At 32.8% G+C, this 26,207-nt stretch overlaps 2 protein-coding genes and 1 pseudogene across 2 annotated transcripts in view; 1 reads left to right on the top strand and 2 right to left on the bottom strand.

Moving 5' to 3' along the window:
- The window catches only part of LOC130662808 (uncharacterized), a 29,538-nt gene extending 20,790 nt beyond the window's left edge, over positions 1 to 8,748 (bottom strand). Inside the window, exons 1-4 of the mRNA XM_057461740.1 lie at positions 8,499 to 8,748; positions 5,267 to 5,594; positions 4,876 to 4,994; positions 908 to 1,622 (exon numbers count right to left, since the gene is read on the bottom strand). Of these exons, the coding sequence (XP_057317723.1) occupies positions 908 to 1,622; positions 4,876 to 4,994; positions 5,267 to 5,591 (1,159 nt within the window). The 5' untranslated portion in view covers positions 5,592 to 5,594; positions 8,499 to 8,748. The remainder of the gene's footprint in view (positions 1 to 907; positions 1,623 to 4,875; positions 4,995 to 5,266; positions 5,595 to 8,498) is intronic.
- Positions 8,749 to 12,489: 3,741 nt separating this feature from the next.
- LOC130612895 (arylsulfatase B-like) lies at positions 12,490 to 23,941 on the top strand (annotated as a pseudogene).
- On the bottom strand, positions 23,523 to 24,561 carry LOC130612894 (homeobox protein mab-5-like). The gene is made up of 3 exons (XM_057434230.1): positions 24,487 to 24,561; positions 24,220 to 24,367; positions 23,523 to 23,716 (listed from the first exon to the last, which is right to left on the bottom strand). The coding sequence occupies exons 1-3, from the start codon at positions 24,559 to 24,561 to the stop codon at positions 23,523 to 23,525; spliced, it is 417 nt and encodes a 138-aa protein (XP_057290213.1).
- Between the last annotated feature and the right edge of the window lie 1,646 nt (positions 24,562 to 26,207).

The raw sequence follows: 26,207 nt of genomic DNA, 5'->3' as shown, positions 1-26,207 counted from the left end.
ATCACATATATTATCTTGCAATAACTGCATTTGCTGTTTAACAAAGAACTTTATGAACCATGACTGAAATTGAAACAATAATTTACAGAGTATATCAAGTACAATGATTTCTACAAGATTTGTATAATAAACTACAAACCTAGACAAAAATATTGACAGAAAGGCTGTTTTAGTCATTTTTCAAATATGTACAAAAGCTTTGCGCGTTAAATGATCTCCAGACTTTGCGCGGTGAATAATCCACAGACTACAAAGTCGTTACTTTTGCACACACGTAGAACAAGCAGACAGCGTTTAAAATTTGCTAGACTCTAGCAGTCCGCACCGCGAAATAATCCACGTCAGGGCCCGAATTCGTGGAAATTGCCATGCTGTTAGCAACAATTTTCACATTTCGAGAGTTTGGACCCATCCATCTAATCAAAGATCCTAAGTCCTAATTCTGAATCCACTCTGAACTTTGACAAGTGAATTTTAAGAAGTAAAAAATGCGGAAATCTAATATGGAAATAGCCTCAATTGTGGTGGTGAACTTTAAAGTTAGCTGTCTTGTGTCAACATAAGTTGACCAGGATTGTCTCGCACTTTCTCTTGAAATACCTTCATATTTTTTTCGTTTTTTAATTCTCGTGTATTTCACTCGACTAAAGCCTTGTGAAATATGTAACCGAAAACATAAGAAACTCAAAAAATATTTTCGAAATTTTTCTTGGCACTGTGCACTACTGCTCAATTTCCTTGCATCATAAATTACAAATCCTTTAAATTTTAAATTTTGTGTAGAATCATACTACAGAAATATAATAGACATATTCTAATTCTAATAAAGAAGATTTTAATGAAATGTGTCTGTATGTGCCATGCAGTTAAGATATTAAAATATATTTTAACAAGAAAACACACCAACCTTTGCATTCACCATGATATAGCCTTGTCACATTCAAAGAGACAAGAGGTCCATATTTCAAACAAAACGCTTGATGCATCTTACACAAGCTATCATATTCGTGTTGATCCGATGCACAAATTTTTGATGTTTGATTTTCACACGTCGTAATGCAATCACAATATGGTTCATTCGGGGTTTTCATCGAACACTCCAAATGTCTTGGACATGCTTTCATTTCACACGTTGTGATGTGTTCGTTCATACATGTGTAATTTGTTAGTAAGTAAATGTGTGCTCCTGCTTTGCCAGTATTTGATGTTTGTGATAAATCTTGATCTTTCGTTGCAAAATTCATCTTGTTGCAATCTTGTTCAAAGAATCCTGCAACGGCATCTGTAATAGTATCTAACTGTTTGTAATATAAAATGGCGTAAGTGTTATTTCCATCAGAAGTCAAAACAACTTGGAAAGTTTGTTTCTTTTTCGCGTTTGTCACAAAGCTAACATTTGCATATGTTATTAATAATGCTTGGATAGGATTGTATGCAGAGGAAATATTAATAAGATCTTTCGTGACTTCTCGCAAATCTTTATCATCTAGGATTTCTCTGTAGTATACTTCTCCACTATGAGACATTTCTGATGAATAGACAGCCAGAATAGTATCGTTCTTTGACAAGTTTGCAACCTTATCATTGTCTTTTTTCAACGATATAAAGCCATGTCGACTGATCTACAAAAAATTTCACCGTTATTAAAACCTTCGAAGCTGTCATATTTGTTATGGTATCAAACACAATTTCTCAATATTGTAACCAATATGGTATACAACATCGTAGAGGAATAAAAAGTTTTCCTGATTGTGAATGACTTAGTAACGGCTATCCAAACAAAGAGAAGGCCCTAAGAATAATTAACCATTTATTGAAAAGTATTTTACCCTAGGTATTTATTCGGATAGGGGCGTTTATTTTAGAGCAGTATGTTATCGCTTTCTCTAGTATTCGTATGTTTTATTAACTGATAGCTATTTTCAACTGGTCAGCAACATATATTTTGTTCAGCAGTCTGCTAGTATTTAACCTGCAGTTGCCTCATGATTTTCCTTTTCAGTTCTAGCAGTTTTTTTCCTCCTCCCCCCTCCCTGCTGCTACTACCTACCTCTATGTTTTCACATATTTTACGTTGTGCGCTGTGCTATGTATATATTTTGTTCACGTTTGTTAATATTATATAGAGATGTGTTTTTACCTTGGCTTTGTTGATACTTAATATTATATATGTGTTCCACTTTTATTTCATGCTTTGTATAAATTTTCATCTATTACTATGTATATATGTTTTGTAATTTTGTCCTTATCTACAGCAATAGAACTGTACTCTGCAAATATGTTTTTTTGTGTGAGTTTAAAACCCCATGGCAACAATAATGGTTGTTATAAATGTAGAGAAATAACATTGGAGAATTGTTAAAATATAGCTATGCATGCATACAGTCTCAAAAATCAAGTTGCAGTAAATGCAAATCTATTCACTGCATTTTAATTCTTCTTAACAACGATATCAATCTAATTCGCGTTTCCCAATTATGTGGTCACAAAAAGTTTACAATAATCTTTCACGGCTACAAGTAAACAGCAATAACACATTTGAACAACCGTGGTGAAAGGTGTCTTTTTAACTGTTTATGAGGGCAAAAGCGGAGAATATTGACCGACGTCAAAGTATTGGCCGAGCTTACGAGGGCTACGTGACAGAGGTTAATATTCGAAGGTATTGCCCGAAATTATTATCCTATTAACGTACATTCGAAATAAATTTTTTTTCTAAATCGAATATCGTAAACATTACAGGTTTTTATTGTAGCTACAACATCGAATTCTTTAAAAGATAAAATTAAGTTTCACTTTTGTTTCGCGTTTTGTTTACATTTTTCCGTGTTTATTTACATTAAATGCTACCACATTTAAACTTTAAACACGGTTGCTAGGGTAACGGGCAATACCGTGGAATATTGCCGACGTAAGTTCTAACCAATCACATTGCGCGATTTTCAAAAATATCGACACCGCCCTTTTACCAAGGTAATAATGGTGTGTATTAAACGGACCACTCAAAAAGTCGAGATGCTAGAAATTACACACACTATAGAACCACATAGACGTTTTAAGTAATTAATTTTTTGTGGCGAATTTGCTACTTTTTTTTTTTATTTTCTAGAAAAAGAAAAGTTTTTCTTTTTAGTTTTCATTTTGGCGATAAAATAAGGTAGGGTCTGTAAAATATATTAAATATCAGTAAATCTAAAGTTTGTGTTTTCACGAGGGAAAAAATGCAACACAAGGAGCTGTATTTGTAAAAAAATGCTATGTTACAAGCTTTAAGAAGGTAATAAATACCTTTAAAAAGATTGTTGTTACTTAGACTGGCTTAAGTACAACAAACCTGTATGTTTTTTATGCACAATATTTAGCTAGTTCAAAATGTTTGAAGTTTATTTTATCAGACAGTTTGAGTTAAAAACAAGGTAAATACTTATATCGAATAAATCGTGGATATCTAATGTATGTACGGAACTTTTCTGTTGTTTTCAATTATATTTGAAACCCATAACCTATATTTAAAATGAATAAAGTTGTTGTTTTTTCCTCAGTGATCATAAAGTTTTCCACCGCCATTAGCTCGACGTTCGTGTAAGTCACTAAACTCGAAAACCAACTGCCGTTTTGTAGCCACTTGAAGTTTTTTTAATTTTTTCCCAAGAATTTAATTTCGCGAATTACCAAAAATCAATTTTTTAGCGGGAATTTATTTTCGCGATGTCGGAGGAATCAAAGTTTTAAGTAATGTAATTTTCTATTATAATCAAGTGTGGATGTCAGTGAAGGGAAGGAAGTACTAAAACATAACATAAAAAAATGAATTTTTTCGGCGTATTACAGAAAATCAAATTTTTGCGAAAATGGAATTTCTCGAATATAAAAAAATCAAATTTTCAGCGAGAATTTATTGTTGACGTCGGGGATATTTCTTCTCTTACGGTAAACAAACAGTAGATGTATGTATGATAACATATAACAAAATCTATAGGCAGAGGTAAAACCTAACTACCATCAATCTTCAATTTCATCTTCGAATTCGTCAAACACTTAAACCATAATAGTAATTATAAATTTAAACAAATAACATTGGAGAATAATTGTTAAAACGTATTATTACAGAAGGTTATGGACACGAAAACCATCACAGAAGTTATATTGTTTTTATAAGCCTGAAAATCCTTTTGATGTTTTGTGCAATTAAAGTTTGCAAGGAAGAAAAAACTGCATTACAGGAGATTACCGTTGATTCAGGGTGGTATGGGGATCGCATATCAAGTAATTGTGTCTCTCCCTGGCCCTTGCATCAATCTCCTACTCGTGGAAAGATTTTAGGCTCTTATTTAAACATCGAACAAGACAAGGGAGAACATCACGATAACACGAGTAACATTAACCAAAAACAAAAGGGAGAAAGTAATAACGAAAAAAAGAAGTGAAAATGAAAGATATCTGTCACTTTTTCACTCAGTTCATCTTATTGTAACAAAAATAAACATGAAAAGCACTGTTACTGAGATTGACTGAAAACACAAAAACAATAAAATATTTGAACCTTCTTTTTTTCTTCTACTATCGCAAAAGTTTTCCGCGAAATATCTTCAAATTAGCCATACGCGAAAGTTTATACACGCGAAATACCAACAATTTCACGGTTGGACAAGTCCGCGAAACTTTCTGGCCGCGAAACTTTCTGACCTTAAAGTATCCGATGTGCGTATAATGAGTATGGGCAAATGTCTTCATCGTGAACGACGTGATTAAGATTTGACCCTGACCAATTATACATGGGCGATTATCTGGAAGTGGGTGTTTAATTATCTTTTACGGTGGATAAGAAAAAGAATAACTTCAACTTTTTCATTGTTTACAAAAAAAATTACTTACATAAACAGTGCTGCCAAGTGTTGAAAACAATGGAATTTTTTGCCGCAGTATAACTTCTACAATGTTTGTATTGTTGTTTAAACTTTTGTCACCATTCGCTGGTCCGTATTTTTGAAGCTCTTAAAAAATATAAAACAAAAAACATCAAAGGGTGCGTCTGCGGTTAATTCCTAGCCTCCATTTGGCTTTATTTCTGCTGTAGTAAAAAGCCTCACGAGTTTTTTTGTTAGCGCATGCGCACTTCGACACAATTAGAGATTTTCCCTAAAAACTCAATCTTTTTTTTACTGTTTCCGCTTGAAGGAGTGGTAGTTTTATAAAAACTTTCACATCGTCTTGACGAAAAAAGAGTTCTCGATTAAATTCAAAACTAAAACCAATTACCCCTTACCTAAAGCATTTCTTGGGGGCGGAATTACAGCAACTTCATCTTCTACTGAGATATAATATTTATAAAGAACACTTCCTATTATTACTAATACTGCTACACAAACGAATATAGTGATGACAACTCGAATTATCTGCGCACGTGTTAAGCCACTTTTCGTTTTTTCGCCCTGCAAACGTCTTCCTTTTACTCTTTTTGCACTTTCTCTATATACTGCTTCTTCTTTATAATTTATTTTTAACTGTATACTGTCTTGAGTAGAAATATTTGTGCCATGCTCTTTTGTTTGACCGTTTTGCTCCGTCAGTTCGTAGGCTGCATTCTCCATTTTCTAGAAAGAAGAAAATATTAAGTCTCATATGATTAATTTTCGTTACTACATACAATTTGCACGAAGAGTCATACAGGTTTAGCATAGCACATTGGGGACTACTACTTCTACCGCTATTCTTTGTAACCGTGATCAGTATTTTATAATTTTAATATTCATATTTATTCAGCGAGTAGGTTTAAGATGGTTCGAATAAAAGCGAGGTTAGAACTACCTCGTAGTTGTTATGTTATGAAGAACGGTGGAGTGTAGACGTAAATTGCTGGACTGGCCAAAATATACTCAAAAATATCTGCAGATTTTAATGTTCGTCCCCATAAGTAGTCATATACACTATTTCTAAATCATTTTCGTGCATTTTGAACCTCTCTTAGTCCGACTGGCAATGTTCACCGCGTTCTTAGAACCTTCGATTACTTGGTTAAGTTACAATCTCAAAGGGAATTGCTGTTGACATCAGCATTATTCTGTGTACCTTTTAGGTTTTTACGGTTCCTGACGGTTATGGTTGCGCATGTGCTAAAAGCAGATTATACAAGCAGTATACATTAGCAAACGCATCTACACGAGTAGCGTTTTGCGACCTACTGTCTGGTGGTTTTGGCCGAATTTGCGAAATGACCGAGAGGCTGCCGTTGTCTCTAAAATTTTAGCCTAGGATTGTAGGTAGGTGATAGCTCTAGCTCAAAGAAATCAATATAGATTTTTCTTATATAAACGAAATGCTCACATTCGCTAATCCTTCGACAATATTATTAGACTTCTCGTATACAATACTATACTATAAACATAAAACGATTTACTTCTAATCCGAATTCTATTCACTTTAAACTACTTAATTTCGACGCTTTATGAAAAACATAAACTATGTTTGTGTTGTTGTAGTTAACAATCTATAAAATACGTCACATTTTATTTGTAATGTTTTACATAATTTCCACATTATCGTTAAAATGGAATTCAAAATGTGGGCTAAATTATTTCATGTCGGAATTTATTTTAATATTTTACGATAAGAAGGAAAAATTACTATAATATTTTTATTAACTCCACAAGTCACTTTTTACAGTTCTCCGCTATTTTTAAATGAAACATGATGATGTAAATGTTACATGATTATCTAGAAATATGTTATGGCTATTTAAACAACAGAGAGCAATAAAAACAACATGACTTTTGCGTCTACAATAGCACCATTTTTGCGAAATTAACACAATGAAAGTACACATACTCGTTAGAGCAGTACAAAGCTTCACAACTCTCCTGGTATCATTAACTGTCTATTTTATAAAAGTAAACAAGTAATAACCAACATCTTCAATTATTGTTATACAATCGTTTTTAAATTAGACAAGTTTTAAAATTAACTGAACCAGCTTTGACTCAGATTTTTCTGCTGCTGCTCCAAATTTGCTGAGTCTTACCTTTGTGTTGATCTATTCAAGACTCAAGAAACGATCAAATTTCTGCACCCCTCCCTTAGTTTTAAATCACCAAGCATTTAACCTTGAACTCAGATAACTTATTCAGTGGCATGATTTAAAATATTGCTACACGCAGCCACTATCATTCACTTCCATCCAAACCTCCCAGACCTTTGTTTTAACTCCCTCGACTCCGTTCCCATACTTAGCACTTGCGTACCGAATTGCATTTCTAACACAATCCGTGTGTTCTTTCGTCTATCTTGAGTAATGATATGGCATGAATTGTTGACTGAAATTTTAGTCGTGATCAACCTCATGCCCAGGGCTTGCCGTAGAAGAAGCCTGGGTACGAGGTTGAGTCGTGACCGTACTATCTGGCGTAGTGGTATAAAAAAAAGAGTTTGAAAGGAACGCCTTATGTACTTTTTGATTCCACGAAGGGATCACATAGCGAATGGAGTGGAAATTGTGGAAGATATAGCGAATAAATCACTTTTTAGTCACATTATGTATAACAATTGTTATTCTGTTCTCAAATCTACAGAGCAAATAGAGGTAAGACAAATTGCGCGTCAAATTTGAGTTAAGATATTAAAAAACGAACCTAATTTTCAAAGGACATTCGATAATGTTTAATGTCAACAGAAAACTGTTATAGATGAATAAAGGCATCTCAACATAACAACTTTTGTGGTGCAACTTTGATTAGTCAGCATCATTTATGATTAGTCGTTTATCATTAAGTTAAATATGTTTGTTTTTTTCTGAGCTTTATTTTATGTTGCCAAAAATGCCCCCACATCACATTATCTTTTAATTAATTATTCTAGTTGTACCAACTTTAATGACATTAGCAAAATATTTCCTGAAAAACACGTCTATATTTTTGTCGTTAAAAATGTTACCCACATTTTTTTTCTGTTGCTTTTTAGAAATGCATACGTACAATAAAATCACAAATTTTGTCGTTTCGTTAATTACTGCAAATGTCTTGAATATTTAATTAATGAAGTTTTGTTTTTAAACAATGTCTCATAATTAAGAATGTGCTTTTATTAACAGTTTAAATTTGAGTTGTTGTAAAAGAAAATTATTTTCTGTCGTTTTAGACAAATACTATAACAGACTTCGATAAGAGAAGTGTCCCTTTAACCCCGCTCATTTTTCTTTCTTCTCGGTGGTCAAAAAAGTAATTGGATATTAATTATCCTTTATTCTTGGTCAAGATATTTCAGGTTTCGCTCCTCATTTTTCTGACCCCGTCAGTTCAGAAGGTCTTCCCATTAAAACACGATGGGAACAATTACCGGGACAAAAACCGTGCAAGCAAAAGAAATAGAAATGAAATCGAAAGTATTATAAAACTTACAACGCTAAATATATTAAAGATGTCACAAAATATTATCAACAAATAAGAAGAGAGAAAATCATTTTAAACAAGAAAATACAAAAACGTTAAAAACAAACTATTCGTTACCTTCGTGTTATTATTAAATGTTCATATCTTTAAAATCATACGTATCGCATCGCTTCAACTAATAAAACTGTTAACGAGCTATCATATATTTTTTAACTGCTATGAAGATCCACGCAAAAGATTATACAACTCATTTAAAAACTGCTTACATTCGTCATGTCAATCAAAACAATAGCTTGCTAATTGCACTTTACATATGCCTCAAGGGATGCCGAAATTGATTATCCTATTCGATACAGAAACCAGGTCTATAATAATTTGAAATTTATTTACTATAAATCGATTCCAAATCCAATGATTTCTTTAATTTAAAAAAAATGGCAATCTCGATCTTGGGCTTGTAGCGTTTCCCGCATATTAAAAAACGCCACGGACCCTGGGATCGAGGTTGAGAAAAAGGTTGAATTTTTTTACCCTAGAAATATTGTAAAAAATCGATAGACACCTTAATTAACAGGAAAATTTTAACCAATACACTTAAGAGTCCTGATGACGAAATAGGAATAATGAATGAAGAGGTATTTTTGACCCTTAGTTTTCTGCTTACGATTTCGCATCAAAAATTTTATATGATGTTCAATTGCGTAGAAACCAGGTCTATAAAAATAGCAACCTCGATTCTAGGGCTTGTAGCGTTTCTCTCATGCCAAAAAATTTCACAGGCCCTGGGATCGAGGCTGAAACATATTTGAATTTTACCTCCGAAATTTTGTTGGTGTGGTACAATTAGCATCCAAAAAACAAAATTAACAACAAAATTAAAATATCTGGTGACGAAATAGGAATAATGGATAAAGAGGTATTGTCGAATCTTAGATTTCCTGTTTACGATTACGCATCAAAAAAAAGATGACAACAATTACGTTTTTGATCCATTTTTTGTGTACATTTGCAAACACTGACATAGTACAGATAAGAAACATTTCTTGACATTTAGCATTCCACAGAAATTAAATGGTTTTTGTTTGATTTTAATTTAGAAATTCCAGAATTTTTTTAATAGAATCACACTTTAATAGAATCACACAGTATAAACCCTTAAAACAGACTTCATTTATATCAAATAGATGATGTTTTGGGAACCAATCAGATTTTTTCAAAAACATAAAAAAAGATTCATAGCTAGTTTTCGAAACTTTTTCATAGGAAGTCAACATGAAGCTCTTTAGCTGTATCAGAAAAAATGCTTGGAGAACATGTTGGTTAAACTTTACTTTTTCTTGGACTTATCCCGCCATTTAGTTAAACAATTATTAATCATTTCACAATAATCCGCCAGGTTATAAACGACGCAAAAAGATTATTACAGCTTTGTCTGTATTAAGGACTAAGCCACAATTTTGATATTACTTTCAATGTCATGGGTCCATACAGTTATTTTCTTAAATCCTATTTTAAACTGCTCAATCCATAAGAAAGTGAAGGTTAGACCTTATTTACTGGAGTAGGGGACGCTTATTCAAGGTAGGCACACCCTTGAGGTAGGACCTCGTTAAATGTATTAAAAGGCGGAGCAATAACTTTAACATTTTTATGCGAATTAAAGAAAAAGAAATATAATAAATATAATAAATATATTTAATATTCTATCAAAAGAGGTCTCTCTAAACTCTATCGAACTCTAAGAGGGGGTTGAACCGGTACACTTATAAATAGTAATTAAGAATTCAAAAAGACGAAGACTTATTATTGTTTACATTTTTGACGTCAATTCCTCGATTTTTATATGACGTCAAATACGTGTTTTACACTTCAAAATCCATCACGTTCCACGATACACCAGGCAAAAAAGATAAAAATAAATAAAAAAACAAACAAAAATGGATTGTTCGCCGAGATATGTCGATTACTACTATGAAGATCATGCAAAGATAAAAAATTTTGCGGGAAAAAAAGAAAATGTTAGAAAGAAAGTGTTAGACGATTTATTCGAAGAATATTTTCTGGAAAAGAAAAATGGATTCTATGACATCAGAATCAAGAGAGATATGGAAGAAGTAACATGTTTTGATGCCTTTCCAATGAATAGTGAAGTATATGTGTGCATACAAAATGATAACAACCACAAGAACCCACTTATTTTGGATGAACAGACAGAATTTCATAAGCTTAGTTTGTTTGGTAAGAACGTCAAAAATGATTTAAAAGACAAGTTTTACATTCCTGATGAGAATACTGGAACGAGAGATTTAGAGGAGAGTCATAAAAATCACTTTTCCAGTGAGAGCGTGAAGAATCTCGTGTTAAATAAGATAAAAGAAGCAGAACCTGTTGGAGAAGTTAAGAAAATGCAACCCTATGTTGGTGATGGAAGTGTACAAATGCAATTGTCCAATGAAGATACCTTTATCGTTAAAGAAGGTACTAAGGGAATAGCTTTCTCTGAGTACATAAAAGAAAATAGGGATAGCCATGAGGGTTCTCTTGTTTTAAAAGTTAATGAGAAGTCTCCCATATTCGATATTGATAAAAAGCAGGAAACCTTGGATAGAAATGTTTGGTCAAACGGAATAAAGGTGAATATTGATACATTCACCTTCATCAAGGATAGGAATAGCCTAGATATGAGGCGCAGTATCGACGAAAATGTTGATCCGAATTTAAATGAAGAACTTAAGACTCGTTTTACTGATGATAATTCTGAAACGAGCGTTTTCCATGGGGGTGGAATGATACCGGGCTTTGAAGAAGTGATTAAAACTAAGATTCTGTATACTGGCAGCGAAGATGATGCTTTAGTTGCCAAAAAAGATTTGCGCGTTCTTAATGAAGAAGTGAAGGGAAATGTCGGCAAGATTGATGATGATGTTCCTGTCAAGAAAGAAGAGGTGTCATTAGAGCAGTTACCATTTAAAATAGGTAAGCAGTTAAGTGTTGGATCTACTGAACATTTGACCTTGATAAGTGCCCAAAGAAACAAAATCTACCGAAACATGGTACTGCGACGGAGAAGAATAAGGATAAAGACAACTTGGGAGGAGGAGAATAATGGTAAAGATTCCGAAGAAATGAAGGAACTTTTAAAAGTACGTGCAGAGAAACATAAAGAAGTTGAAGAGCTTAAAAACATATTAATGCTACATCAGGCTGAACTTGACAGAAAACATGAAGAGACCACAGAAACTAAACATAACAATGCTGCAATGAAAAAGCAATTCAGAAGCCTACAAAAAAAACTAAAACATAATCAAGTAATTATTATTATAATTCGTTGCAAACATGTTTTTTTAATAGCAAATTTTATAACAACACGAGCCGCAGATTTTGCCGAAATATAAAATAAAATAAGAACAGCGTTAGCCTCGAATCAATGTTTTCAAAACTAAAAACAACCCGAGAAGGAACTAAGAACAGCCAGCCTCAGGTCAAATTTTACTGGTTCTTATAAAATAAGCCTGTATTCTCCAATGTTTTCCTTATTCTGCCTTATGTCAGACATGTTAGGATTTATCATCCATCACGATAACTTCATAATAAAAATCCCCTTTATTACAACAAATTCCCAAAGGATATTTTATAGTTAGTCTGTTGTCGATACAAGTTATAATTTATTAACAGATACTTTTCAAATTTTTTTCAGACAAAAATACTCGAAGATCTAAAGAACATAAATCAAAAAATTCTCACGCTAATTGATGGTGCAGGCGAAGAAATTACTCGCTACTACAGAAAGTATACACAGTGGTGGCGAGTATTTGGACGAGCAAAAATGTTTCGCAAATTCGTAAAATGTGTTCAAATTCGAGTTGATTTAAGTGCTGCCTCCAAGAAAATAACAAGGGAAATTGACTGTCTTAGTCAATCTCTTTTTATTGGATTTTGAATTTTTTTTCGTTTGTATTTCTTTGGTTCAAATAAAACGTCATATGCAACAGTTGTCTCTATTAAATTTACTTAGTCAATTTCACAACCAATTTTTAAAAATCGTTTTTTTTTAATTATTTGCTATAATTTCAAATAGGTTACCAATAGCTTAGTAGTAGAGCGAAGCATGTCGTGGGTTCGAATCCCTCTTGGTACAAAATACAAAATTTTCTGTTGCATATTACGTTTAATTTGTTAAAAAAGATTTTTTCTTATTTACACATAAAATATAAATTGCAATGAAATTAACTAGCTTTTATTATCATCTAGAAAACACCTCGAATATCTTCTGCAGAAAATAGTTGTCATGTTTTGTCTGTCCCTATGTTTTAGGCGTTTTCGTTGATTTTCTTAAGACAAGAAATATAATAGTCATGCAAAAATCTTTTTGATTAAGTTTTCCTAAATTTTTAAACCATCTCTCAAATTACTGAATTGAAACCATTTGTCTCAAATTTAAAAGGAATATTGTATTCACTTCTCCTCTGTCATTTATTTCTAAAAAATATCTTGAATTTTCTTGGTTTGTTTTATTTGTTAAACCAGACTATTTAAAGTTCGTATGTATGTATTTTTAGACCCCAATTCCTTTCCCTTTCTGTGCTCACAATGACGTCACAACACAGAGACAACCGGATAAGCATACACTAAGGTACATGTCTTATATTTTTTAAACAAAAGAATTGAATTGTTGAAGGAAGAGAAGACATTTCCTAAATATATCTGTCAATCCCTAAATATATCTGTCAATTCGATAGCTATCGACTCACCAAAGCGAAATAATTGTAATGTGACTTAGTTCAGACGGTAACGGTACAGACGCGTAAAAAATCTAGTAACTAGATACCCAGAAACAGAATGTGGTATCTTTATTTATTTTCTTGGCATTCTTTCTTATGTTCATCGCTTAGAGTAATGCCAGAAGAAGAAAAATATATCGGGAAATCATATTTGTCTTTATTTTTGAGAATTCATTTTTAAGAATCATACATAATTATCTGTGTAATGTGGCTATTTTGTGCGTGCCTTCTTTCTCGAGAAGCAAGCGTGGACAAAGAGATGCAAAGTTACTGAGAGGTAGAAAAATGTTGTTTCAATTATACTTATCGTATTATGTTCGTAGTTCGTCACCCTGCTGCCTTTGTTGTTTTCGTTCACCATTATCTAAAGGAGTAGATGTACTAATGGTCGGAATTTGCGTCATGTGCGTTATTGAACTTTAAAACATTTACTACTTTACAAAAAATTAGGATTTCAACGAGAACTGACAGAATTTTGACTGTTTCTGAATTTTTGTCAACAAACAGAACAAGTAAGATATTGAAGATTTTGTCTGCTTTAGCTACATGTGTTTGCTTCACTAAAATGTTTTTGAAATTTTTTATGATGCTAATTCTTTTTGGGAAAGGCTTTAGTAATGGCGTTTGTTGTACCTGTTAATCTGTAGCCTGTCTTCCTGACAAGTTGTACGCTGTATATAGCAGAGTAGATCTACACGTCTTTAACAGTGTCTTATTTCTTTGCACAATTTCAGTACTGTTTTGATAGGGATGTTTGCATGGTGTGTAATAAAAACTTCGTGTATGTTGTGTAACGGAAAAAATATAAAAATATGCCTGTTATTTCAGCCCAAAAGCGCATACTTTGGAACGCATTACATTAAGCAAGATATATATTTCAGTAAGTGCATTCTTGCAATAACGAAAAAGCAGAATGTAATTCTGTATTTACTGTATTATATTGGAGTGATATTTTAACCATTAAAATCTCTTCCCTCGACTTTATCATCAGTATCTCCTTTAATCTCGACATTTTTTGGGAATTGTTCAAAGTTGTTGCAAATTTTTACTTAAAAAAACGCACGAGAACCTCCTATTTAAGTTATCTTTCCTGCCTTTGTTTTTGAGTATTTCTTGACATTTCATTCCTCAAAGCTAAAATATAGCTTTCCAAAATATAATTACTTAAAATATAATTCTTAAAATATAGTTGCTGGACATATAGTTATACTACTGGAAATATAGCAGGGTACTCAAAATAATAGCTTCCACATTAATCAGAACTTGTAACAAATTACTTTTCAACTTTAATGCATAACTTTTTAGAGAACAATAATGCTTATCACAAGGTTTCTGATTGGTGTTTTGCTGAGGACACAATTCTCAAGACCAGATCAACCACCTCATCATCTTAATTGTTGCTGACGATTTAGTGAGTAGAAAATATTGAGCTGATTCTGCAAAATTTAATAATTATTAAAATTTAGTCATGCCAATTTTTTTCTTCTGTGTTTAATTTGTTTATCATTGTATCAGCGTGTCCTTGTTTCTCATATATAACTTTGTAGTTCAAATATGCAGCATTACAGACAAAATGCGATTATATAAATAATTCTAGTATACGCACACACATGTGTGGGGCAAAAGATTGGTTATTTACTCTAATTTATAGATTTTTCAGGAATACAAGATAAAAAACACTCTGGAATTAATTTTGTCCATTCTCTACTCTTAAGAGCTTAAGTTTTACCAATTTTAGCGTAATATTCTTTTTGGTTTATTCCACCGCAGCGTTTTGTTGTTTTCTTCTCCTATGGGGGCTCGCATATTCTTTTTTTTTTAGCATTTAGGTCACGCCAAAATTCGTCGAAAGGTTTATTTTAATTACTGTGTGAACTCAGTGTGCAAAATTTGTTATGGTTTTGTAGGGTTGGAACGATGTAAGCTTTCATAGCGGTCCACAAATACCAACACCAAATATAGACTATCTTGCGAAGAATAGCGTCACTCTTGATAACTACTATGTTTTACCAGTGTGTACACCAACAAGAAGTGCTCTCATGACAGGAAGATATCCAATACATATTATTAAGGTTTCTTATAGACTTTTCACAAGCCATTAAAGGCTGTGGAAAGGAGATTGGCTTTCTACTTTTATAAAAGCTGTAAATGAAATCACATATAATCTAAGACTACGAGACTATCAACATACTATTTTTTAGTGTAAAGTCGTTAAAAATACACCATTTTCCGTGTGACGTAATTTATTTTGATTTTATTGGAAAACAATGGGCATGCGCGCACTTTTGTGTAGGTAAAAAAACAAGACTCACACTGGGCAAAATGTCAATTATTGAAGTTTAAAGATTTTTTGGGAAAGCATAACAGCCAAGAAGAACTGGAGTTCTATTTTAACTATATTCTTTGGATTTTTCCTTAAAAATTCCCTAATTGGATTCAAACATTTCTTTTTTGGATGGATTTCTTTGATTCCTGTGGTCTGTTGTTTACATTTTCTACTTACAAAAAATCTTGCGCATGTAAACATTGGCAACTCGTCTATACACAAGTATACAAAAGCAAAAAAGTAATTTTTTTAATTTTTTTTTTTTCGTCTTGATAGGCTCGTGTCATGTACGTCAATTGTTGGCCGAATGTCTGGTTATTCAGAGGTGACCTCACAGGTCTCCAATTAAATTCGATTGGATTCCACAAATTTTACGCAAAGATTCCAGCTTTTTCACATGAATGTCATTTCTTTATTCAAGAAGTACCTACAAATAATGAAATAAATTGTAGATATATTCGTTGGAAAGTTTAAATGAGGTTATTCCAAGAATACATAACCTCAAGGGACCCAGGAGAGAAAGACAAAACAACAGTTTTTGTACGAACAAAAGTTTTATTTTGAAAATGTTTATGGATAAATAATGTTACTAACCACAATACCTCTATCTTCGATTCTTTGGTAGTAAATAACAATCCGTCGCACACAAGTTCTTAGATTTTCTTCTTTATAGCTCTTAAAAATTCCGATGATTTCATACGAATATAATCAAAAAAACTTAATTAAACTTCAGTCCCAATTTCTCTTATATTGATTCAAATTAATTCTAATTCTCAAAAATTTCATGTCTTCTCTTAAAAACTTCTTGTCCTTCTTCTCATAACTCTCCTTCAGAACTTTCAAAAAAATCGTTTGGTAAAAATGTAAGTTCAACAATACTCGCAAACTCTAAACAAAAAACACCATTTAGTCCACCGTACATAATCACTGTATTAGTTAAAATTACTTCGCAAAGAGTCCAAAGTGAAGCTTCGAACTCGTGGTAAAATCTACGGGGTCACTATTCAGCAAATGATCTACTTTGCGGGGGACCCGGGATGAAGCTGTGATCGGCCATTTTGAATACACAGAATACGGCTATTATAGACCTTTAACTACGAGAGCACCAAATAGCAAAAAAAATAATCGTTTTCTAGTTCCCTTTAGTTCGCCATTACCAATCTGAGATTATTCTCTGCAATAATTAAAATAAGGACGGCCAATGTGTCCCTGACCACTTAATCTCCATATTTCTCTGTTAACATTTTGAAAACAAGTCACTTTCTTAAGTAAAGTGAGGATATCAACTACATGAAACAGTGCTTTTATTTCAAATGAGATCTGAAAAATTGTTAAATTGATCTAATTTTACATTCACAACAAAAATTAGCTATGTAGTCAAACTTAAAACAAATATCTATATTTGTTTCCCTGACAAAACAACATTGTACCTGTTTTTTCTTTCATATTTCAGGCATGCAATCAGATACGATATACGCCCCAAATGCGTGGGGCGTTGGTTTGAACGAAACTTTTCTGCCGCAGTATTTGAAAAAGCAAGGATACAAAACTCATGCCATTGGAAAGTTGCAATTCTTTAAAATCTGAAATAATTGTTAAAAACCTTTAAACATGGATATACTTTACTCTGTATGTTTCAAATGGACTATCTTCTAGATTTCAGTTTATTTAAGATCTTAAACGTTTGAAAATTATCTTCGGGTAGTTCGGATAATAGTTTGGTCCTAAATATTTATTCAAAAATTAAATTCCAAATATAAATTTACGAGAGCAAAATGTCCTTTCGTCTTAGAAAGTATATTTTTGGAAATGATCACACACTTTTTATTATAGTGGCATCTTGGATTTTATGCAAAAGAGTACACCCCTACGTATCGTGGATTTGATACATTTTACGGGCTATATCTCGGGAAATCGGTGTACCACAAGGTTCTATTTTGGGACCTATCATATTCAATATATTTATAAATGATTTTTTTCTTTTTATAGAAAAATATAAGCTACATAATTACGCTGATGATAACACAATATCCAACTTCTCAAATTCTATTCCTAATTTGATAAATACTTTAGAAAACGAAGCTAAAACTGCCCTCTTCTGGTTAAAAGAGAATAAAATGATTGCAAACCCTGAAAAGTTTTTTATATATATAAAAAAAATGATTTTATTTAATAGTAAACATAAAAAAAATTTAGTCGATTTAGATTAGTTTTCTTAATTACTTTTTTTTGGAAACTATTGTAAATATGTGAATAATCGACTTTAAATAAATTGAAAAGAAAAAAAAAAGAAAGAAATCGGATTACTGGAACCACACGGCTACGCAGTCATACTGGGGCTTGGATCTGCATGAGAATGAAAATGTATAATTTTTATTGTTTTAAAATTGAATTTTTTTCGTGTTTACGTTATCCGGCTTAATGGTGATGCTAATTATTTGTAGATATTTACGCTGTCGGTAGTGTCCCACTTTACCGCAGCGGTACAACTCTCTATTAACTACTTCTCTGATCAGCCTTAGGTATGTCGAGACGAAAATTCTGTCTGAACAAAAAAAATAAGAACAAGATAATTATGTCAGGACAAAAGTACCCTTTAAGATTATAGCTAATTGTAAGCTTTTTTAAACAGATTTGTGGGTTAAATATGACCGTTATAATTTACTGAATTTAATTTGCTAGACTGTGTACGATCAAACTGGTAATTACAGTACCGAAGTATTCACATCAGAAGCAGAACAACGAATCAAATCTCACAATGTTTCTGAAGCATTGTTTTTGTACCTGTCATATCAAGGAGTGCACAGTGCTGATATAGCTGGAGAAGCATTACAAGCACCATTGGATTGGATAAATAAATTTAAGCATATTGAACATGAGCAGCGTCGAAAATATGCTGCTATGGTTGCCTATATGGACTATGGGATAGGTCGAGTATGATATTTATGATGTCTAAATACAGCAACCTTTTACCTAGATTCTTAGAAGAAATAGTTTATAGAATAGCTTTTTCTGTGTACAAGTTTAGCAGAGGGACCTGATTGGTTACTCTATGTAGGCCCACAAACATATTCAAACAGAGCACTATAGAGTGTTGATGTAAGTTTACCATTCAGCTTTTCTTAAATCTTATTTCCAGAGATCTTGTCTCTTTTTATTAGACGAAGATAGCATCGATTAAAAATAAACAAAGAAGCTCTAGGAACAGGGTTGTTTTTTAGTCAATAAAAAATGGTAATACTACCACTGTACAAGAGCCTCGGTCTCATCCACAAATTTTTACTTGGATAGGGGGGTTAAGGCCAGCGGGATAAATCCAAAATTGAAAACACAATACCGTAATAGTTTATCGAAGACACTCACCAAGCTGGATACAACACTGAAGAAAATGAGAAAGTTTTTGACACAAGTATGCTCATTAGCCTAATTGACATTATTTTTCTTTTTTCTTTAGATCTACCAACAGTTAGTTGCAAAGGAGATGATTGACAACACTGTTATTGTTTTTACTACAGATAATGGAGGACCATCAGACGGTTTTAATAGAAATTGGGCAAGTAATTTTCCCCTAAGAGGTGTGAAAGCAACCTTATAGGAAGGTAATAAATTTATAAAAGGGATATTATATTCTGTGTTTTATTGATTTAAGTTTTCCCTTACCAAGCAAGTCGCTTATAGAGAATTCATAGCACAAAAATTAAGTGTTAAATTTTGAAATTCCATTAATTCTACTTCTTATCGTTGTTGTTTGTTTTTGTTGCTAAGATATGAGTGTTAATGACATTAGACGGGTTTACTTGGTATGGCTCATTTAGTCAACCCACCCACTAAACTAACTTCTGTTTCTGATTATTTGCAATTAAATTTGCCAGTTCAACCAGTTTAGGCAAGCTGACTGGCTTTAACAATGCACCATGTAATTGTAACAAGCTGGGTTAGATTGGTTACATGTGCAAAAGTTTATTAGAATCAAAACCAAAACATGGCTTCTTAATTGAAAAAGATTTATCCTATCTACCTAGGTTGGTGTCGGTGGATTACCCTTTTTAATGTAATTAGAATTCTTCCTGATATATAATTAAGTCAACCCAACTCATGTAGTCAATCTGTAACTATTGAATCACTATTAACTTAAATATGTTGAATTCTCCATGCATGTGTTGTATTGTTGTTAGGAGGTGTTAGAGCTGTTGGTTTGATCTACAGCAAGCTTCTTGAGAAACCTGGAAGAGTTTCAAAAGATCTAATGCATGCTACTGATTGGCTGCCTGTCCTTTCGTCTTAGAAAGTATATTTTTGGAAATGATCACACACTTTTTATTATAGTGGCATCTTGGATTTTATGCAAAAGAGTACACCCCTACGTATCGTGGATTTGATACATTTTACGGGCTATATCTCGGGAAATCGGATTACTGGAACCACACGGCTACGCAGTCATACTGGGGCTTGGCTCTGCATGAGAATGAAAATGTATAATTTTTATTGTTTTAAAATTGAATTTTTTTCGTGTTTACGTTATCCGGCTTAATGGTGATGCTAATTATTTGTAGATATTTACGCTGTCGGTAGTGTCCCACTTTACCGCAGCGGTACAACTCTCTATTAACTACTTCTCTGATCAGCCTTAGGTATGTCGAGACGAAAATTCTGTCTGAACAAAAAAAATAAGAACAAGATAATTATGTCAGGACAAAAGTACCCTTTAAGATTATAGCTAATTGTAAGCTTTTTTAAACAGATTTGTGGGTTAAATATGACCGTTATAATTTACTGAATTTAATTTGCTAGACTGTGTACGATCAAACTGGTAATTACAGTACCGAAGTATTCACATCAGAAGCAGAACAACGAATCAAATCTCACAATGTTTCTGAAGCATTGTTTTTGTACCTGTCATATCAAGGAGTGCACAGTGCTGATATAGCTGGAGAAGCATTACAAGCACCATTGGATTGGATAAATAAATTTAAGCATATTGAACATGAGCAGCGTCGAAAATATGCTGCTATGGTTGCCTATATGGACTATGGGATAGGTCGAGTATGATATTTATGATGTCTAAATACAGCAACCTTTTACCTAGATTCTTAGAAGAAATAGTTTATAGAATAGCTTTTTCTGTGTACAAGTTTAGCAGAGGGACCTGATTGGTTACTCTATGTAGGCCCACAAACATATTCAAACAGAGCACTATAGAGTGTTGATGTAAGTTTACCATTCAGCTTTTCTTAAATCTTATTTCCAGAGATCTTGTCTCTTTTTATTAGACGAAGATAGCATCGATTAAAAATAAACAAAGAAGCTCTAGGAACAGGGTTGTTTTTTAGTCAATAAAAAATGGTAATACTACCACTGTACAAGAGCCTCGGTCTCATCCACAAATTTTTACTTGGATAGGGGGGTTAAGGCCAGCGGGATAAATCCAAAATTGAAAACACAATACCGTAATAGTTTATCGAAGACACTCACCAAGCTGGATACAACACTGAAGAAAATGAGAAAGTTTTTGACACAAGTATGCTCATTAGCCTAATTGACATTATTTTTCTTTTTTCTTTAGATCTACCAACAGTTAGTTGCAAAGGAGATGATTGACAACACTGTTATTGTTTTTACTACAGATAATGGAGGACCATCAGACGGTTTTAATAGAAATTGGGCAAGTAATTTTCCCCTAAGAGGTGTGAAAGCAACCTTATAGGAAGGTAATAAATTTATAAAAGGGATATTATATTCTGTGTTTTATTGATTTAAGTTTTCCCTTACCAAGCAAGTCGCTTATAGAGAATTCATAGCACAAAAATTAAGTGTTAAATTTTGAAATTCCATTAATTCTACTTCTTATCGTTGTTGTTTGTTTTTGTTGCTAAGATATGAGTGTTAATGACATTAGACGGGTTTACTTGGTATGGCTCATTTAGTCAACCCACCCACTAAACTAACTTCTGTTTCTGATTATTTGCAATTAAATTTGCCAGTTCAACCAGTTTAGGCAAGCTGACTGGCTTTAACAATGCACCATGTAATTGTAACAAGCTGGGTTAGATTGGTTACATGTGCAAAAGTTTATTAGAATCAAAACCAAAACATGGCTTCTTAATTGAAAAAGATTTATCCTATCTACCTATTTTGGTGTCGGTGGATTACCCTTTTTAATGTAATTAGAATTCTTCCTGATATATAATTAAGTCAACCCAACTCATGTAGTCAATCTGTAACTATTGAATCACTACTAACTTAAATATGTTGAATTCTCCATGCATGTGTTGTATTGTTGTTAGGAGGTGTTAGAGCTGTTGGTTTGATCTACAGCAAGCTTCTTGAGAAACCTGGAAGAGTTTCAAAAGATCTAATGCATGTTACTGATTGGCTGCCAACCTTCATGCACATAGCCAATGGGTCCTTTATAAAAGACACCCCTCTGGATGGAGTAAATCAGTGGAATACCCTAAAAAACATGGCACCATCGTCAAGAAATGAAGTTTTATTAAATATCGATTCATGTACATGGCTTAATGCTGCTTTAAGAGTGAGGGATTGGAAAGTCATTCAAGAATGCCTCGACGGCGGTAAGTGAATAGCGACATATATTTTCCATTTGTGGCAAGGACGCAAATTAAGGTTTTTAGACAACATGCACAAATTTAATCATCTAAGCTTCTAAATAAAATCAATGTTGATTGGTCAACAAATACGGAAGTAAATAAGAAAGCATGCGGAATTTCCATAAACTAGAAACCTGCGTGACAGTATTACGGCTAAAAGGTTAGATCTAAAATTTTAAATTTCACCAAAATTCAATATAGACCAGCTTTACTGGCTCTAGGGAATATTAATTAGTTCACATTAAATTGATTTCCTTGAGTATTGATTCACGCGTCAAGTCTCAATTCAAAATTAAAACTTTTTGGCATTGAAGCCGGCAGTGAAAAAACACGTTAGCCGATAAGTAGGCAACAAACCCTGAATTTTGAGACAGAAAACACGAAAAAAAAACTTGTCTTCTCGTCTCAGGTTGCCACACTAGAAAAAATGAGCCGTTTTTGCCTAACGACATCAGAATTGCGAATTTTTTTTGGAACAACTTTTTAATTCTACAAGCTTGAATACACTTTCATCTTTTTTAAGAGAGCATTGGGACGGTTGGTACCCTCCACCTGGTAACGCCACACAATCAGATGAACATAATGTTGATCAATTATCAGTGAAATGTGGTGAAATTCCAAAAAATGATCCTTGCGAGTTCAACGATTTGTCAAAAGAAAATCCAGAAATTTTAAAAGACATGCTTTTTAAACTGAAAGCGTATAAAACATCAATGGTGCCAGCAAGGAACAACCTAACAGTCGACCCACTATCAGATCCCAAGTTACATAATGGCGCTTGGATGCCGTGGATTACTTTATGATTTCGTTACTTATATAAATTGGTTCCTACGCTTTAATATCTATGAATATTTTTTTCACGAACTAATTCACTTCAGAAAAAGTTATTCTTAATTAAGTAAAAAAAGAATGTTTACCTCAACAAAAAATGGATTTTAAAAATATAAAAATATAGAATTTGATAATCCTTTTCTAATAACGTTCTACTACATAACACGATCTGATCATATGAGTTTAATTTACTCCAGTGAGAATAACGACAATTTTAATTCAAACATTCGATTCCTTCATAGTCTTGAAAATTATTCAAAGTCGCATTATCTTGAATTTAGTATTGTGTTGTAGTATAAGTTTCATACGTCACAGGGTGTTGTAGTAAAAAGGAAGGAGCATAAAAAGCATTTGACAGGATCGGTTGATAGTCTATGCTCGAATAATATCCGTTTGGTAGATTATCACTCGCGACAAAGTTGTCAGCAATTCCTGCTGTAGCCAACAGATTACAGTAACTGGCTTGTGAAGACGTCCCATGTCCCATGTGAAGACGTCCCGTTGTCAAATATGATTGAGTTATATTTATTTTTTTATCAAATTCTGTATGACGCCTTTTATTTCGTTTTTCATTTTTAACGCGCATCCGCCGGTTTTAAAACCACACTCTCACTTGGCGTTCACTTAAGTTTAATTTTTCTGACAAATCTTGCCGCTTCCAAGACGTTAAATATGATGAGGAACGAAACTCCATTTCGAGTTGAAGTTGAGTAGATTGTTCGAAGACTTTTCTTGTTCTTGTTTTTATCTTTTCTTTATTGATATTTAGAGAATTCACCTTTGATTTACCTAAAGGTAGATAGATAGGTACATTTAAGCTTGGCAATAACTTTGCTTTATATAAAACTGTTTAATCTGATTTCTACTTCTACTCTCAACCCCCTCACAACTAAAGTAGCTACTAGAAAATAAAAGGACCACTCAATTTAATGCTTCGCACTGCATGTAAACATTGATTGATGCTAATTACCCAGAAATAAAGTGGAACTTTTAGATTGTTTTTACATTCTTTTCCATGTTATTGTTTAGCTCTATATGGTGTTATGATATGAATATTTATCCAAAATAAATTGTTCACACCCTGTTGTTACTTCTATCAAAAAACATAGGTTGCAAAATCCATAGAAAAGCAAGTGCTCAACTGGAAAAACTTTGTGGTAAAAAGTTGATTTACGTTAGATAGCTTCTAAAATGATTTGATTAAGCATGTGGATTAACAGCTACACACAAACACTGATAAAGGTAGAAGCAAAACGCGCCTTAGGAGTGATACCTTATTAAAAGTTTTTTACCTTTCCTATGCTTTACCATCCATGGATATACTATTCTCATACTATTTGGATTCACTGTGTTGCGTCTATCAAAAACATTGAGTTCTTCGTGCAGCATTGGACATGCTTCAAATATTTTAGACGAAAAATTTCTATCCATACTAGTTTCCTGGTAAAGATTTGAGTAAAACAATATTCAAGTTTAAGCTGCTTATATAACTAGGAGTTGTATTTGAGCAGATATATATATAGTCTTTGATGTTCTAATGTGCACGAAGTTCAAACTACCGGATACAATGTCAGGGAAGATAACAGGGCAAGGCTAACTTCACGGATATAGAAATTAGTATCAAACAAAAACATTATTTGTTTTAAGTACATTGTTGTATCAATATTTGGTTCTTCTGTTTGCGTATGACAGGCAAAGTTTTAAGTGGAGTTGGTATATAGTTGTAAAGAAATGTGAATGGATATCCTAGAAGGATTCAACAAAACGTTTGATGTTTTTCAACTTGCCGCCATTATGCTTTTCACAAAAATTTTTTCTTTTTATTTAAGTTTAAATCCTTTTTCTAAAAATAAACATAAATTTGAACTCAGGGGAGTTAAGTTTGTCGTTTGTTGATTTCAAAAACTATTTTGAATTTTTCTAACCTCCGCTAAAGGGAACAAGATGGAATGAAACTAGAACATATTCTGTAGCGTGCATCAACAAATACTTAAGCTACATTCACACACACGTATTTTTTGTACGTTACGTAAAAAAATAATGTAACAAGTGACATCGCTTACGTAACTCAACTTAAGGTGTGACGTCAGGTTTTCTTACGAGAAAAATTAACGTAAGGGTACGTAAACCAAAGGGAAAACGAAACGTCCGATTTAAATTCAAATTTGAAAAATTATATTTTTTAGAATATTTATGTACAAAAACAAATAGCGATCAACAAAGAAGAAGAATTGTCCATCTTTGTACAACAGTACCCTGCTCTTTTTAATAAAGGACATGAAGAATTCCATCGAAAAGATGTAAAGAAATGGAAAGCAGTAGCGGAAGAGCTAACGGCGTGAAAAAATCTTTTGTTCTTATTTAATGTCTCTGCTGCATTTCTACGACAGGGACGAAAACAAAATATGTGTATGCGAATGTAGCTTTAACTTGTGTGCGTGTGTTTTTAAAAAAGGGAAGAGATACCTTGTTAAATATTTCCTTGCTGCTGATTTCAATTTTTCTGTTTGAAGTGTTATTTGTCTGAACTCGACAATTTTGACATAGAAAATATCATTTGGTAATAAAAATATATAACTACAGGGAATCCCTGGAACATTTAATTATCTATATGAGTGGAGATATTATAATTATCACGTCTACGGAATATCTAAAGCCAATTTGTATAAAAGAAGACCCTATTAAAAAAATGCTTATTGCTTCATAGCTAGCAATCTCGTCCCAAGCTGTATGGGTTTTCCACAGGACAGAACAGATCCAGGACGAGGTTGGTTGGTTAGAAAACATTCTATCTGAATGCAATACAAAGGGTCCCCTCAAACTTTAACTATTAAGGAACCCCGAAGTGACCAAATTTAAGAGTTCCTGTTAACCTTTTTTGTTTGGTTTGATTCAGTATTATGTTGTGCTAGATGGATTATTATTTATTTTAACAATATTTTTAATAACTGTTATTTACATGTTAACAGGGAACTGAGTGAGAATGTGCTAAAAACGAGTCAATTTGACGAAGTTCCAACCACAGATGGTCAAATAAACTGTATTTTTTTACATTTTACATTAAAAATTTTGATTAAAAAGTGTGTAATTGGGATTTTGCTAAAGAAACACTCGAATAACAAATACTCTTTTACATATCAGAAATGAGTTCCCAAGAATCAACGAGGTCGCTTTTGAAAGTTTTAACGTTATAGGATTTATGATATACTAACAAGATTTTTGACATTTGGTTTGAGAGATAATAAGTCATGAAATACTGGTTTTCTTTTAGTATTTAAAT

This window comes from Hydractinia symbiolongicarpus, chromosome 10 (assembly GCF_029227915.1).
Source record: "Hydractinia symbiolongicarpus strain clone_291-10 chromosome 10, HSymV2.1, whole genome shotgun sequence".
NCBI lineage: Eukaryota > Metazoa > Cnidaria > Hydrozoa > Anthoathecata > Hydractiniidae > Hydractinia > Hydractinia symbiolongicarpus.
The sequence above is the reverse complement of the archived record's forward strand: the minus strand, read 5'-3'. Positions and strand labels throughout refer to the sequence as shown.